We start from the raw sequence: 13,529 nt of genomic DNA, 5'->3' as shown, positions 1-13,529 counted from the left end.
GTCACACGTCGTCTACATCAAACATCTTTATTTCTGCTCCATGCAGCCGTGAAATGGTTAATGGAGCCGTGACTCCGCCCACTGATTGAGGGGTCACTGTAAAACACTACATCACAGAAAGGTGGACAGAGCGCGATGCTCTGCGTCCTCTCTACAGTGCTACTAACAGATGTGATGTGCTGCAGATCTCTGCTGCCGCCGCGTTCTCTGCTGGTTGAGACAGTGCGCTGGAGCAATACTCTGCAGCCGCTCAGGCGTCTCCAGCATCTGCTCAGTGTCGTCCTGGTGAATGGCAGAGACTTCTGTCCACCGTCCCAGACTCTGCAAGTTCTCTGTGTCTGTCACATGCCATCGGTTCCTGCGCCCTGGTGCCGTCCGGAGTAAAAATCTGGGGGGAGGGGAGGAAAGAGCTGAAAGCACAGAACTAGGGGACGGTATTATACCAGTTATATTCCTGTACATAGAAGACAGTATTATAGTTATATTCTTGCACATAGGAGGCAGTATTATAGTAGTTATAATCTTGTACATAGGAGGCAGTATTATAGTAGTTATATTCTTGTACATAGGAGGCAGTATTATAGTAGTTATATTCTTGTACATAGGAGCAGTATTATAGTAGTTATATTCTTGTACATAGGAGCAGTATTATAGTAGTTATATTCTTGTACATAGGAGCAGTATTATAGTAGTTATATTCCTGTACATAGGAGCAGTATTATAGTAGTTATATTCTTGTACATAGGAGCAGTATTATAGTAGTTATATTCTTGTACATAGGAGCAGTATTATAGTAGTTATATTCTTGTACATAGGAGCAGTATTATAGTAGTTATATTCTTGTACATAGGAGCAGTATTATAGTAGTTATATTCTTGTACATAGGAGCAGTATTATAGTAGTTATATTCCTGTACATAGGAGCAGTATTATAGTAGTTATATTCTTGTACATAGGAGCAGTATTATAGTAGTTATATTCTTGTACATAGGAGCAGTATTATAGTAGTTATATTCCTGTACATAGGAGCAGTATTATAGTAGTTATATTCTTGTACATAGGAGCAGTATTATAGTAGTTATATTCTTGTACACAGGGGCAGTATTATAGCAGTTATATTCTTGTACACAGGGGCAGTATTATAGCAGTTATATTCTTGTACATAGGAGGCAGTATTATAGTAGTTATATTCTTGTACATAGGAGCAGTATTATAGTAGTTATATTCTTGTACATAGGAGCAGTATTATAGTAGTTATATTCTTGTACACAGGAGGCAGTATTATAGTAGTTATATTCTTGTACATAGGAGCAGTATTATAGTAGTTATATCCTTGTACATAGGGAGCAGTATTATAGTAGTTATATTCTTGTACATAGGAGGCAGTATTATAGTAGTTATATTCTTGTACATAGGAGACAGTATTATAGCAGTTATATTCTTGTACATAGGGGCAGTATTATAGCAGTTATATTCTTGTACATAGGAGGCAGTATTATAGTAGTTATATTCTTGTACATAGGAGCAGTATTATAGTAGTTATATTCTTGTACATAGGAGGCAGTATTATAGTAGTTATATTCTTGTACATAGGAGACAGTATTATAGCAGTTATATTCTTGTACATAGGGGCAGTATTATAGTAGTTATATTCTTGTACACAGGGGCCAGTATTACAGCATATCCAGCTGCACTTTCTACCTTTCTTCCATCCTACTCACCTCAGTGTCACTCTTTGCCAGACTTAGACTTCTTCTTGCCTTCTGTCCTCTGTAGTTTGTCTACAATCTTCCTCTCGTGTCCAGAAGGACTGTCTTTATTGGTGTTCTCTCGAGCCTCTTTCTTTGTCCGTCCCTTCCTGGCTGCTCCAGGCACTGGGGAGATGAAGAAATGAGATGATTATCGGCAGTACGCAGTGTCGGCACTCAGGCAGTGACAGGGTTAATGAGGCTGCTACCTCGGCAATAATCACATGATGATAATTCAGTTCCTAAGGACCAGGCGAGCAGTAATCACACATTTCCACTTACATTCCATCCCTTTATTATGGGCGCACTGGCCCTTTAAGCTCCTGAGATTTCAGGATGGGTACAGTAGTGCTGACCTCACAAGGCGCTGACTATACCGTATTATGTGCTGGAGTTTATACACATGAACTATTAATGATAGGAGTTGTAGTACTCGGCGTCTGACGGGTCGGGTTACTTACAGGCGTATCGGTCAGTGAGGTTGTAGTACTCGTAGTCGTCGAAGTACTTTTCTTCGAATTCGGTGGGCTTCAGCTTCTCGGCTTCCACGTAGGAGATGGCCATGATGGGGGTCACAGCGGACGGTCTCTGGGGTGCGGTCTCGGTGCGGTTTTTCGACGTGCGTCTGTCGCTCTCGACGGTTCTGGTTGTTTTTGTATCAGGTCTTTGTCTGCTGTTTATATTAGGGAGGCTCCGCCCAGTCTCCGCCTTCTCCGCCCTGTCCCCGCCTCCTAGAATTGCATCAGACCTTGGTGTCCTCCGTTTACATCAGATTACACCATTGCCCTGCAGAGCGTCACTGCTGGAGATGCAGAACATCACACCCTAAACTGCTCTGCAGAGCATTACACACATCTGCAGAGTACTACAAGTGAAGTGTTCGTGTTTTATGGCAACCTGCAGCACATTGCACACCATCTCACTTTATAATGCTCTGCAGAGCTTGCAGCCTTATTTTATGGCATGACACCATTCCGCAGAACATTGCGCCACATGGTGCTCTGCAGAGTTCCTAAACTTTCTAAATGCCAGGGTTCTGCAGAATATCTCACCATACGTTGCTCGGGCAGCTGCTTACTCAGAGCGTGAGTCACATGATACAGTCTTCTGCAGAGCATTGCAATCTGATCTATACCGCTCCAGTGTCCTGCAGAGCATCTCAAGTCTCTTTCACACATCTACCGCGTGCTGCAGGATATTGCGGCTTTATCAGAATCGCAATCTCCTGATAATAGATGCGTTTGATCACGGAGCCTGCAGAACGTTCCACCCATGGCGGCCATGTCTGCCTTCAGCATTAACCCCTCCAGTGCCAGGGGGATGTAAACACGCGCCGGCGGAGTCATCGGAGGAGACACATCCTGCTCTGGGTTATCATTTCCACTCATGGGATCCAATGACACTTCCTCCGTGTGTCCCCCGGGGGCCCCAGCACCTGCATTAACCCTTCCTTCACCACCACGAAAGATTAACCCCTTGGAACAATATTCCATATGTCACAGACTCAGATTTACAGGAAAAGTTCTTGTATTTTTCCAGACTGGCTGCCGTCCATAGCAAATAAACAGGGTCTGGGACAGAGGCGGAGTCAGGGTGAGGGGGCGGAGACAAGGTGTCACCCAGACAGTCCCGTCCGATGTGTAATGTTTGTTGTCACGGTAATGAGTAACCGTCACCTGAGCGTGTGTCATACAGGGACACTACACCCTGCAACGTGTACATCTGTGCCCGGGAAAGCTGGGTGACCATCGTTATGTCCTGAATGGTAAATCTACCTTATTACGTGGTAACCCCTCCCCCGCTCCTGTCCTGCCGCAAGACGAAGCAGATTCGCCATTCAGTAGACTGGAAAAGCTGGCCGGAGAACGACCGACGAGGACTCCAGTACCTGGTGGTCACCCAGCTTTCCGAGACGCCTGCACAGAAAATCTGTCTGGGAAGAAAGCGGCATTCCATGCGGGCAGACATACTGGCTGTCACCCAGCTTTCCCAGATGCAGATATAAGTAATTACAGGACTACAGTCACAGGGATGTTTAGATTGCTAGCTCTGCAGACGGTTCACTTTGTCCTTGTCATTAGTACACGGCCGATATCGGGGGTGAGAGCCGCCCGAGGGCGGACATAATCGCAGCGTTATCTGCTCCGCGGGGAATGCTGGGAACACGAGACTGACTGTAAACAAGCGTACGTGACTCACACTGCTCCTCCTGTCACCTGCTTCAGGACTGCACCTCTCTCCACTGTCAGTATCTCTGCTTGCAGTCAGGCGGACCAGCTATCTGGGATTGGCTCAGTCTTCAGGCGTAAACCAGAATGTTCCCATTTACAGCAAGCAGAGATCTAGAAAAGACAAGAGGAACCGAAAAACTAAGCGGGAGATGTATTAAAAATGGCGTCTCGCACATTAAAAGGCGCCCGCCGCAATAAATTTCAGGCATGTTGGTTTGTCTGAAAGTCCTGTGTCGCCATTTTCTGTCAGATGGAGACCCCGCCCACTGTTCAGATGGCGGGTTTTTACGTCAGACCCGTGAAATTCTGCTGTTGATTGTTGACGCTGCGAATCTGAACACGGATTATCCCCCTCCACGCGCGGCTTCTCTCAGACAGGCCGCGTTTCCTGCAGTACGGGTTTCAGATGGAGCGGATTCCCACTGAAAACTATGGGAATAGTAGTAAGAACAGATTTCACACGGATTTCGGTGGCGAATATGGTTTTCATGCTGACCCGCTCTAGGTTTACTCCCATTGAATGACGTTTACACCATGAGAAGCCCCCGCTGCGGGTTGTGAGGGGTCCCCCCCATGAATTGTGGCGCAACCATGGGGGGGGGGATTCAGCGCAGGCTCGGCCCGGTTCTCTGCAGCAAATCTGCGTTGAAACCTGCGGCCAAAATCCTCCGTCTGAACCTACCCTAATAAGGGTCCATTCACACGTCCGTAATTTGGGTCCGCATTCGTTCCGCAATTTGCGGACCCATTCACTTTCAATGGGGCTGGAACGGATGCAAATCCACATTTCCTGGATCTGCATCCGCATTTTGGTTATCCGCATCCATTTTTTCGGGATCTGTTTTTTCAGGATCCGCAATTTTGTTCCTGAAAAAAATAGAACATGTCCTATTCTTGTCCGCAATTGCAATTGCATTTTCTATTTTATAGTGTCTGTGATGTGCGGAATCGCACATTGCAGGTGTCCGCACATTGCAGATGTCCGTGATGTGCGGATCCGCAATTTGCGGATCCGCAAAACACTTACGGACGTGTGAATGGACCCTAATACTGGTTCCGGTCACTTATAATTGGCTCCGTGGTTTCGATGCGCAGAAAGCCTCTCCGCGCAACTCTTCCCGTCAAATCTGGTGCGACGCAAATGTGAACATAACCTTAGACCTCTGCTTGTCTACAGCCGCCTGCGCCCTAGGATGTCGCCACAGACTGGTCCTTGGACGCGGTCGGCGCAAACGTTCAGAGATTACAACCCCAATTAACACAGCATCATGCATGCTGGGGGTTGTGGTTCCACAAGGTCATATGTGGACTGATGGGCTGCTGGGTGTAGTAGTCACAGCTCTGATGTCATCATTGTGAAATGTAAGAAAATTCAAGAATAAAAAAAAAAAGATTACAAAAACAAACAAAAACATACCACTCACGCATGCGCAGTAAGCTGCCGCCCAGAACTACACTCCCGGCATGCCCCGCGATCTCTCCACCGCTGTCTCCTTGGCGACGGTGACGTCATCAGCCCGCGACCACTATCCCCGGTTGGCGGTGGTTCTCGGTGAGAGAGGCCTCGTCTCCTGCCCGGTGAGTCCGGGGCCTCAGTGTCGCGATATTATTGCCTCTTGCGCAGGCGTCTGTTGTGATATATCGGCTCCACCTCCCGGGGTTTATAAAGGGGCCGTGTTTATGTCGCGCTATGAGTGTGGAGAGGGTGCGCCTCATCCTCTACTAGTATGCTGTATGTGTCGCGATATATCGTGATTAGGGGGGGCTGTAAGGCTCAGCATGCCCTGGCTGTTCTTTGTGAGGCAATTTATGTATCAGTGGCCTCTAACGGCTGCAAAACTACAACTCCCAGCATGCTCTGACAAACAGCAGCTGCCGTAGCCTGCTGGGAGTTGTAGTCGTTCAGCAGTCTGGTATCTGCACCTCACCGTCGTTTCCACCTTTCTGCCCTCAGGACGATACAGGAAGCGAAGATGGCGCTGGTGTCCGCGGACACGAGGATCTCGGAGCTGCTGAACGAGCTGCACCAACTGATCAAGCAGACGCAGGTGAGGACTCGGGCCTGGTTCACACCGCGCAGTTTTCTGCCGAACAGCCGCGCCCATTCACTTTTCACCTTTCAGGAGGAGCGGTCGCGGAGCGAACACAACCTGGTGAATATCCAGAAGACGCACGAGCGGATGCAGACGGAGAACAAGAGTGAGTGCCAGCCCGGCGCCTGGACATGCTGGGAGTTATAGTTTCTCAACGGCTAGAGAGCGGCAGAGTGCAGATCCGTGGATTATAGGGGTTGTACTTCTTCCCAGGATAGTGGATAAGTGACCAAACGGCGGGGGTCCGACCATGAGAGCCGGTCCTGTGTAGTGTTGAGCGAACTTGTGTGTTAAGTTCGGCGTCTAAAGTTCGGGTTATCGAAGTATCCCGTTATGGATTCCGCTACCACGGACCAGAACGGAATTTAGAATCCATAACGGGATACTTCGATAACCTGAACTTTAGACGCCGAACTTAACACACAAGTTCGCTCAACACTAGTCTGTGTCCTCCGCTCCACTGCTCTGCGGGGGTCCGACCATGAGAACGGGTCCTGTGTCCTCCAGTATGGACGGAGCTGCTCCATTCATCTGTGTGTACTCCTCTCCACTGCTCTGCGGGGGTCCGACCATGAGAATCGGGTCCTGTGTCCTCAGTGTGGACGGAGCTGCTCCAATCATCTGTGTGTACTCCGCTCCACTGCTCTGCGGGGGTCCGACCATGAGAACGGGTCCTGTGTCCTCCAGTATGGACGGAGCTGCTCCATTCATCTGTGTGTACTCCACTGCTCTGCGGGGGTCCGACCATGAGAACGGGTCCTGTGTCCTCCAGTATGGACGGAGCTGCTCCATTCATCTGTGTGTACTCCACTGCTCTGCGGGGGTCCGACCATGAGAACGGGTCCTGTGTCCTCCAGTGTGGACGGAGCTTTTCCATTCATCTGTGTGTACTCCTCTCCACTGCTCTGCGGGGGTCCGACCATGAGAATCGGGTCCTGTGTCCTCCAGTGTGGACGGAGCTGCTCCATTCATCTGTGTGTACTCCGCTCCACTGCTCTGCGGGGGTCTGACCATGAGAATCGGGTCGTGTGGCCACTGCTCTGCTCACACTCAGCACTCCTGTTCTCGTGATCTGTGGGGGTCCTGGGGTTGAGTAAGGCTCAGTTCACATTTCAGTTATTGTGAGCTAAAACCAGGAGTGAAACCTCCACAGAGATGTGATGGAAAGATCTGCACCTGTTCTGTGTTTCTGACCCGCCCCTGGTTTTGGCTCCCAATAACTGAAGTGTGAACTCAGCCTTACTTGTCCTCCATCCTGTGGATATGGGGATCATTTTAAATCTTGGCACAGCTCCTTTAAAGAGATTCTGTGGTTACAGGAAGAAACCGAACAACACACGGGCTCCTTCTGAAAAACTGAGGTTACTGAGATCCGTCATAGGGCCTCAATACCGGAAAAACGCTTCCGTTTTGTCCCCATTCATTGCTAATGGGGACAAGACAACGGAACAGAACGGAGAGCTCCAAAATGCGTTTCGTTCCCATACCGGAGAGCAGCGTGCTGCGGTTTGCTTTCCGTCCTGGGATGTGGAGCAGAACTGATCCGTCATGACCCCCCCAATGCACGTCAATGGGGATAGATCCGTTTTCTCTGACACAATAGTAAACGGATTCGTCTTCCATTGACTTTCAATGGTGTTCATGATGGACCCTTCATGGCAATGTTCCCAATACAACCAGATCCGTTCATATTATCAGTAATGGAAGCTTTTTTGCTGAGCCCTGTCGGATCCAGCAAAAACGCTAGCGTGAAAATAGTCTGACCTGAGCGGTACCTGATCCTGCGCAGCCGCTCCAGTTCTTCCAGCCGGGCTCAGCTGTGGCCAATCACTGCCGCTGCAGCTAAGAGCCCAGCTGGGAGAACCGGAGCGGCTGCGCAGGATCAGGTACTGCCCATGTGTTGTGTACTTCCTGACGCCTGACAACCCCTTTAAGGTGTCTGTACCATAGTCTTGTCAAAACTAGAGGGTGCAGCTGTGTAGATCAGATATCCCTTTAAATGGCATCTGTTCCTAAGAACATGTCACAGCTGTCTGATCGCCACATGTTTGACTTGCAGGGTAGAAGTTATTATTGGCTTCAGTTCTGAATATTGTAACCTGGTTCCGATGTTCTGTCTCCTCAGTCTCCCCGTATTACCGCACAAAACTGCGCGGCCTCTACACAACGGCCAAGGCTGATGCGGAGGCAGAATGCAAGTAAGTAACGGGGCAGGAACTGGCCTCTGTAGAGACCGCGCTTTAAAGCGGAACCCTGATCTCTAAACTGCCGGTGCCTCTTAAAGGGGTTGTCCGGGTTCAGAGCTGAACCCAGACATCCCTCCATTTTCACCCCCCAGACATGAGCATCGGAGCAGTTCATGCTCCGATGCTCTCCTTTGCCCTGCGCTAAATTGCACAGGGCAAAGGCATTTTTAGTTCCGGTGACATACTGGGGCTCTCCATGGGGCTGACAGGATCCCCGGTGACGGCACTGATGGGCGGGATTTAGCTCTGCCCTAGCCAGTAAAACGGCTAGGGCAGAGATAAAGCCCGTCCCTCAGAGCCGGTGACGTCACGGAATACACTGCCCGGCGGAAGTTACGCCCGGCAGTGTGTTATTGAAAACAAAAAAGCCCATGCCCTGCGCGATTTAGCGCAGGGCACGGGAGCGCATCGGAGCATGAGATGCTCCGATGCTAGCCTCAGGGGGGGCTGTCTGGGTGAAAAAAAGGGTATGTCCGGGTTCAGCTCTGAACCCGGACAACCCCTTTAAGACCTCACTGACACGTCTGTGATGACATCAGTGACAAGTTGGTCAGTGGATCATCCGGTCAATTTTTTTTGCCACCATTCACCCCCCCCCCCCCCCCCCCAATGTGAAAGATAGGGCATGCTTCTGCAACCACTGCCCCACCGGCTGGGGAAACCCACCAACGTGTGAATGTAAAATCGGGGGACGTGTGCTGTGCATGATTCAATGATGTGTGAATAGGGCCTTAAAGGGGTTCTCCGAGATATTTATACTGATGACCTATCCTCAGGATATGTCACTGGTATCTGATCGGTGGGGATCCGGACCCCCTGATGATCAGCTGTTTGAGAAGGCGGCAGCTCCTGTGAGCGCCATGGCCTTCTTACAGCTTTTCCTAGGCCAAGTGACATCATGTTCATCGGTCACATGACCTAGGAGCAACTCAGCCCCCATTCAAGTGAGTGGGGCTGAGCGTAATACCAAGCACAGCCACTATACAATGTACGGCGCTGTGCTTGATAACCTGATCAGCAGGCGTCCAGGCCGTCAGACCCCCACCGATCAGATACTAATGACCTGTCCAGAAGATAGGTCATCAGTATGAAAACCCTTTTAATACGGCTTATGGCCGTTTGTCCCTGTGACCGCGGCGCTGACTCGCTGCTTTCTCCTCCTCCCAGCATTCTGCGCAGATCACTAGATAAAATCGCTGAGATCAAGTCCTTGTTAGAGGAGAGACGGATTGGTGAGTATATTGAACGGGCTCTACCTCTACTCCAGTCAGTGCTGAAGCTGCAGCACAGTAGTAACCTGCGGAGCGCTGTGAGGTTGCCACATGTTTGGTTTACATGTCTTCTCTCTCTCTGTGCAGCTGCCAAGATCGCCGGCTTGTATCATGACTCCGAGCCGCCCAGGAAGACCATGAGGCGCGGGGTGCTGATGACCCTCCTCCAGCAGTCTGCCATGACCCTGCCACTGTGGATCGGGAAGCCCGGAGAAAAGTGAGTGTCAGCTCCGTGGTCTCTGGGAGAATGAGCCTCAGACTATGGTTGATGGGTTATGTTTGTCGTCTCCCTGCCCAGACCTCCTCCTCTGTGCGGAGCGATCCCAGCATCCAGCGATTACGTGGCCAAACCTGGAGACAAGGTGGCGGCTCGCGTGAAGGCTGTGGATGGTGACGAGCAGTGGATCCTGGCCGAGGTGGTCAGCTACAGCCACGCTGCCAACAAGTGGGTTCCTGCTTCAGACGCTCTACTTGTGAGAGGACTTCAGTGTCTATGGGCGTTCCTCACCCCTCTGCTCTCTCTTCTAGGTATGAGGTGGATGACATTGACGAGGAGGGAAAGGAGTAAGTATCACATGACCCCGTACTCCATTCACATCCAGTGCTGCAATCACAATCCTACCTCTAATCATTTAGTTCAGGCATGCTCAACCTGCGACCCTCCAGATGTTGCAAAACTACAACTCCCATCCTCCCTGGACAGCCTACAGCTATCAACCTACAGAAGGGCATGGTGGGAGTTGTAGTTTTACAACTGCTGGAGGGCCGCAGGTTGAGCATCCCCGATTTAGTTAATATCTCAGTTAAGACTCCAAGATGCAACTGCCCTGTTATAGATTCATTATACACGGTGATCTCTCATATATTCTATAGATCCTTTATACACGGTGATCTCTCAGATATTCTATAGATCCATTATACAGTGATCTCATACACTGCTCAAAAAAATAAAGGGAACACAAAAATAACACATCCTAGATCTGAATTAATTAAATATTCTTCTGAAATACTTTGTTCTTTACATAGTTGAATGTGCTGACAACAAAATCACACAAAAATTAAAAAATGGAAATTAAATTTTTTAACCCATGGAGGTCTGGATTTGGAGTCGCACTCAAAATTAAAGTGGAAAAACACACTACAGGCTGATCCAACTTTGATGTAATGTCCTTAAAACAAGTCAGAATGAGGCTCAGTAGTGTGTGTGGCCTCCACGTGCCTGTATGACCTCCCTACAACGCCTGTGCATGCTCCTGATGAGGTGGCGGACGGTCTCCTGAGGGATCTCCTCCCAGACCTGGACTAAAGCATCTGACAACTCCTGGACAGTCTGTGGTGCAACGTGACGTTGGTGGATAGAGCGAGACGTGATGTCCCAGATGTGCTCAATTGGATTCAGGTCTGGGGAACGGGCGGGCCAGTCCATAGCATCAATGCCTTCGTCTTGCAGGAACTGCTGACACACTCCAGCCACATGAGGTCTAGCATTGTCTTGCATTAGGAGGAACCCAGGGCCAACCGCACCAGCATATGGTCTCACAAGGGGTCTGAGGATCTCATCTCCGTACCTAATGGCAGTCAGGCTACCTCTGGCGAGCACATGGAGGGCTGTGCGGCCCTCCAAAGAAATGCCACCCCACACCATTACTGACCCAATGCCAAACCGGTCATGCTGGAGGATGTTGCAGGCAGCAGAACGTTCTCCACGGCGTCTCCAGACTCTGTCACGTCTGTCACATGTGCTCAGTGTGAACCTGCTTTCATCTGTGAAGAGCACAGGGCGCCAGTGGCGAATTTGCCAATCTTGGTGTTCTCTGGCAAATGCCAAACGTCCTGCACGGTGTTGGGCTGTAAGCACAACCCCCACCTGTGGACGTCGGGCCCTCATATCACCCTCATGGAGTCTGTTTCTGACCGTTTGAGCAGACACATGCACATTTGTGGTCTGCTGGAGGTCATTTTGCAGGCTCTGGCAGTGCTCCTCCTGTTCCTCCTTGCACAAAGACGGAGGTAGCGGTCCTGCTGCTGGGTTGTTGCCCTCCTACGGCCTCCTTCACGTCTCCTGATGTACTGGCCTGTCTCCTGGTAGCGCCTCCATGCTCTGGACACTACGCTGACAGACACAGCAAACCTTCTTGCCACAGCTTGCATTGATGTGCCATCTTGGATAAGCTGCACTACCTGAGCCACTTGTGTGGGTTGTAGACTCCGTCTCATGCTACCACTAGAGTGAAAGCACCGCCAGCATTCAAAAGTGACCAAAACATCAGCCAGGAAGCATAGGAACTGAGAAGTGGTCTGTGGTCACCACCTGCAGAACCACTCCTTTATTGGGGGTGTCTTGCTAATTGCCTATAATTTCCACCTGTTGTCTATCCCATTTGCACAACAGCATGTGAAATTGATTGTCACTCAGTGTTGCTTCCTAAGTGGACAGTTTGATTTCACAGAAGTGTGATTGACTTGGAGTTACATTGTGTTGTTTAAGTCTTCCCTTTATTTTTTTGAGCAGTGTATATACATATAGTTACATTATACACGGTGATCTCTCATATATTCTATAGATCCTTTATACACGGGGCGTCCGTCTCAGTTACCATTTTCTATACCTGGTTTATGCAGGAAGCCTTCTTACATTTAGAAGTGGCAGAGGATCCGCAGAAGTAGCAGTCGTCAACTCTACTGAACTGCGGCGGATCCACCTCCAGCGCAGGGCCTTATTAAGATTGGCGTTTAAAACGCCGGCCTTAATAAATGTGCCCCTACATCTCATGCAAAGCCGCACAACATCATTGGTGCAAACACTGAAGCATGAGGTCATGTTGTGAGAGTTAACAGGAACTAGAATTGTGAATGCAGCTCTGGATGTGACTGGAGTATGACATGATGTAGCGCCTGGCCTCTGGTGCTGACTGAGTACAGGGCGTTATCACCTCACACGATTGTTCTTGTGCCTTTGTCAGACGTCACACGCTCAGTCGCAGGAGGATCATCCCGCTGCCCCAGTGGAAAGCCAACCCTGAAACCGACCCGGAGGCGCTGTTCCAAAAAGATCAGCTAGTGCTGGCGCTGTACCCCCAGACCACCTGCTTTTACCGAGCTCTGATCCACACCCCCCCACAGCGGGTGAGTACATGCCACATCAGAACAAAAAGGGGGGGCTGCCGGGGAGGGCTCTGCTATAAATACGGGTGGCGCACACGTAAATGGGGGGTCCGCTCACTCTGACACGTTCCTTGCTGTATCGCAGCCCCAGGACGATTACTCTGTGCTGTTTGAGGACACTTCCTATGCTGATGGATACTCTCCTCCCCTCAACGTCGCCCAAAGATATGTGGTGGCCTGCAAGGAGCCAAAGAAAAAGTGAAGACGGCGAAGAAAGGCAAGATCTGGAGAGAATGGGACTCCGTGCAGTCTTCATTGCCCGCTGGGTCGGATGGCGGCCTCTGCAGGGAGCTTTTTTTTTATTTTATTTTTTGCCATTAAAGGGGTTGTGCAAGGGTTTCGTATTGATGGCAGTGATCCGGCACCTCCACCGATCAGCTGCCTCACGCGAGCGCTGTCCCCCGTTCAGAGACTACGTGCAGAGTAACGACGAGTCCCTTTCTCTGGAATGAAACGAATACGTGTAATTACACTACGCCACCGCTACAGGGGAGCCGACACGTCGTGTAACGAAGAGGAAGCAGCGCTCCCTGCATCCATATAAAACCCCTTTAAATCCTTATTCTAGTGATTTGTTTCTTGTAAGAACAGTTGCTGTCGTTTCCTCTTCCATAGGGGGCGCTTTTCCTGAAGTTCACACATGACTTTTTCCTTACTGAAGTAAATAATAAAAAAAAATCACAAGATGACAGCACGGTGGTCCGCTGCATTGTGTGAATGGGTTAATATGTCAGGGACTCTGAGACGTGTACCTTCAGGGCTGTCTGATCCCCTGC

The 13,529-nt window shown here is 49.8% G+C and overlaps 2 protein-coding genes across 5 annotated transcripts; one reads left to right on the top strand and one right to left on the bottom strand.

Annotated features, from left to right (window-relative positions):
• Positions 1 to 2,415, bottom strand: NUPR1 (nuclear protein 1, transcriptional regulator). Of its 2 annotated transcripts, none has more exons than XM_040439571.1 (3): positions 2,209 to 2,415; positions 1,726 to 1,873; positions 1 to 391 (listed from the first exon to the last, which is right to left on the bottom strand). In XM_040439571.1, the coding sequence occupies exons 1-2, from the start codon at positions 2,309 to 2,311 to the stop codon at positions 1,728 to 1,730; spliced, it is 249 nt and encodes an 82-aa protein (XP_040295505.1). In that variant the 5' UTR covers positions 2,312 to 2,415; the 3' UTR covers positions 1 to 391; positions 1,726 to 1,727. The 2 variants fall into 2 exon arrangements, with proteins under 2 accessions (XP_040295505.1, XP_040295504.1); XM_040439570.1 differs by having other exon boundaries at positions 3 to 388; positions 1,721 to 1,873; positions 2,209 to 2,414.
• A 3,012-nt stretch (positions 2,416 to 5,427) lies between these two features.
• On the top strand, positions 5,428 to 13,484 carry SGF29 (SAGA complex associated factor 29). Of its 3 annotated transcripts, XM_040439565.1 has the most exons (10): positions 5,457 to 5,556; positions 5,933 to 6,026; positions 6,102 to 6,177; positions 8,197 to 8,269; positions 9,485 to 9,549; positions 9,676 to 9,805; positions 9,887 to 10,033; positions 10,117 to 10,152; positions 12,552 to 12,714; positions 12,839 to 13,484. In XM_040439565.1, the coding sequence occupies exons 2-10, from the start codon at positions 5,952 to 5,954 to the stop codon at positions 12,953 to 12,955; spliced, it is 882 nt and encodes a 293-aa protein (XP_040295499.1). In that variant the 5' UTR covers positions 5,457 to 5,556; positions 5,933 to 5,951; the 3' UTR covers positions 12,956 to 13,484. The 3 variants fall into 3 exon arrangements, with proteins under 3 accessions (XP_040295498.1, XP_040295499.1, XP_040295500.1); XM_040439564.1 differs by lacking the exon at positions 6,102 to 6,177 and having other exon boundaries at positions 5,428 to 5,556; XM_040439566.1 differs by lacking the exons at positions 8,197 to 8,269; positions 9,485 to 9,549.
• Positions 13,485 to 13,529: the final 45 nt, after the last annotated feature.

The sequence above is a fragment of the Bufo bufo genome, chromosome 7 (assembly GCF_905171765.1).
Source record: "Bufo bufo chromosome 7, aBufBuf1.1, whole genome shotgun sequence".
In the NCBI taxonomy this organism is placed as follows: domain Eukaryota; kingdom Metazoa; phylum Chordata; class Amphibia; order Anura; family Bufonidae; genus Bufo; species Bufo bufo.
This window is presented reverse-complemented; position numbering and strand designations above follow the sequence as displayed.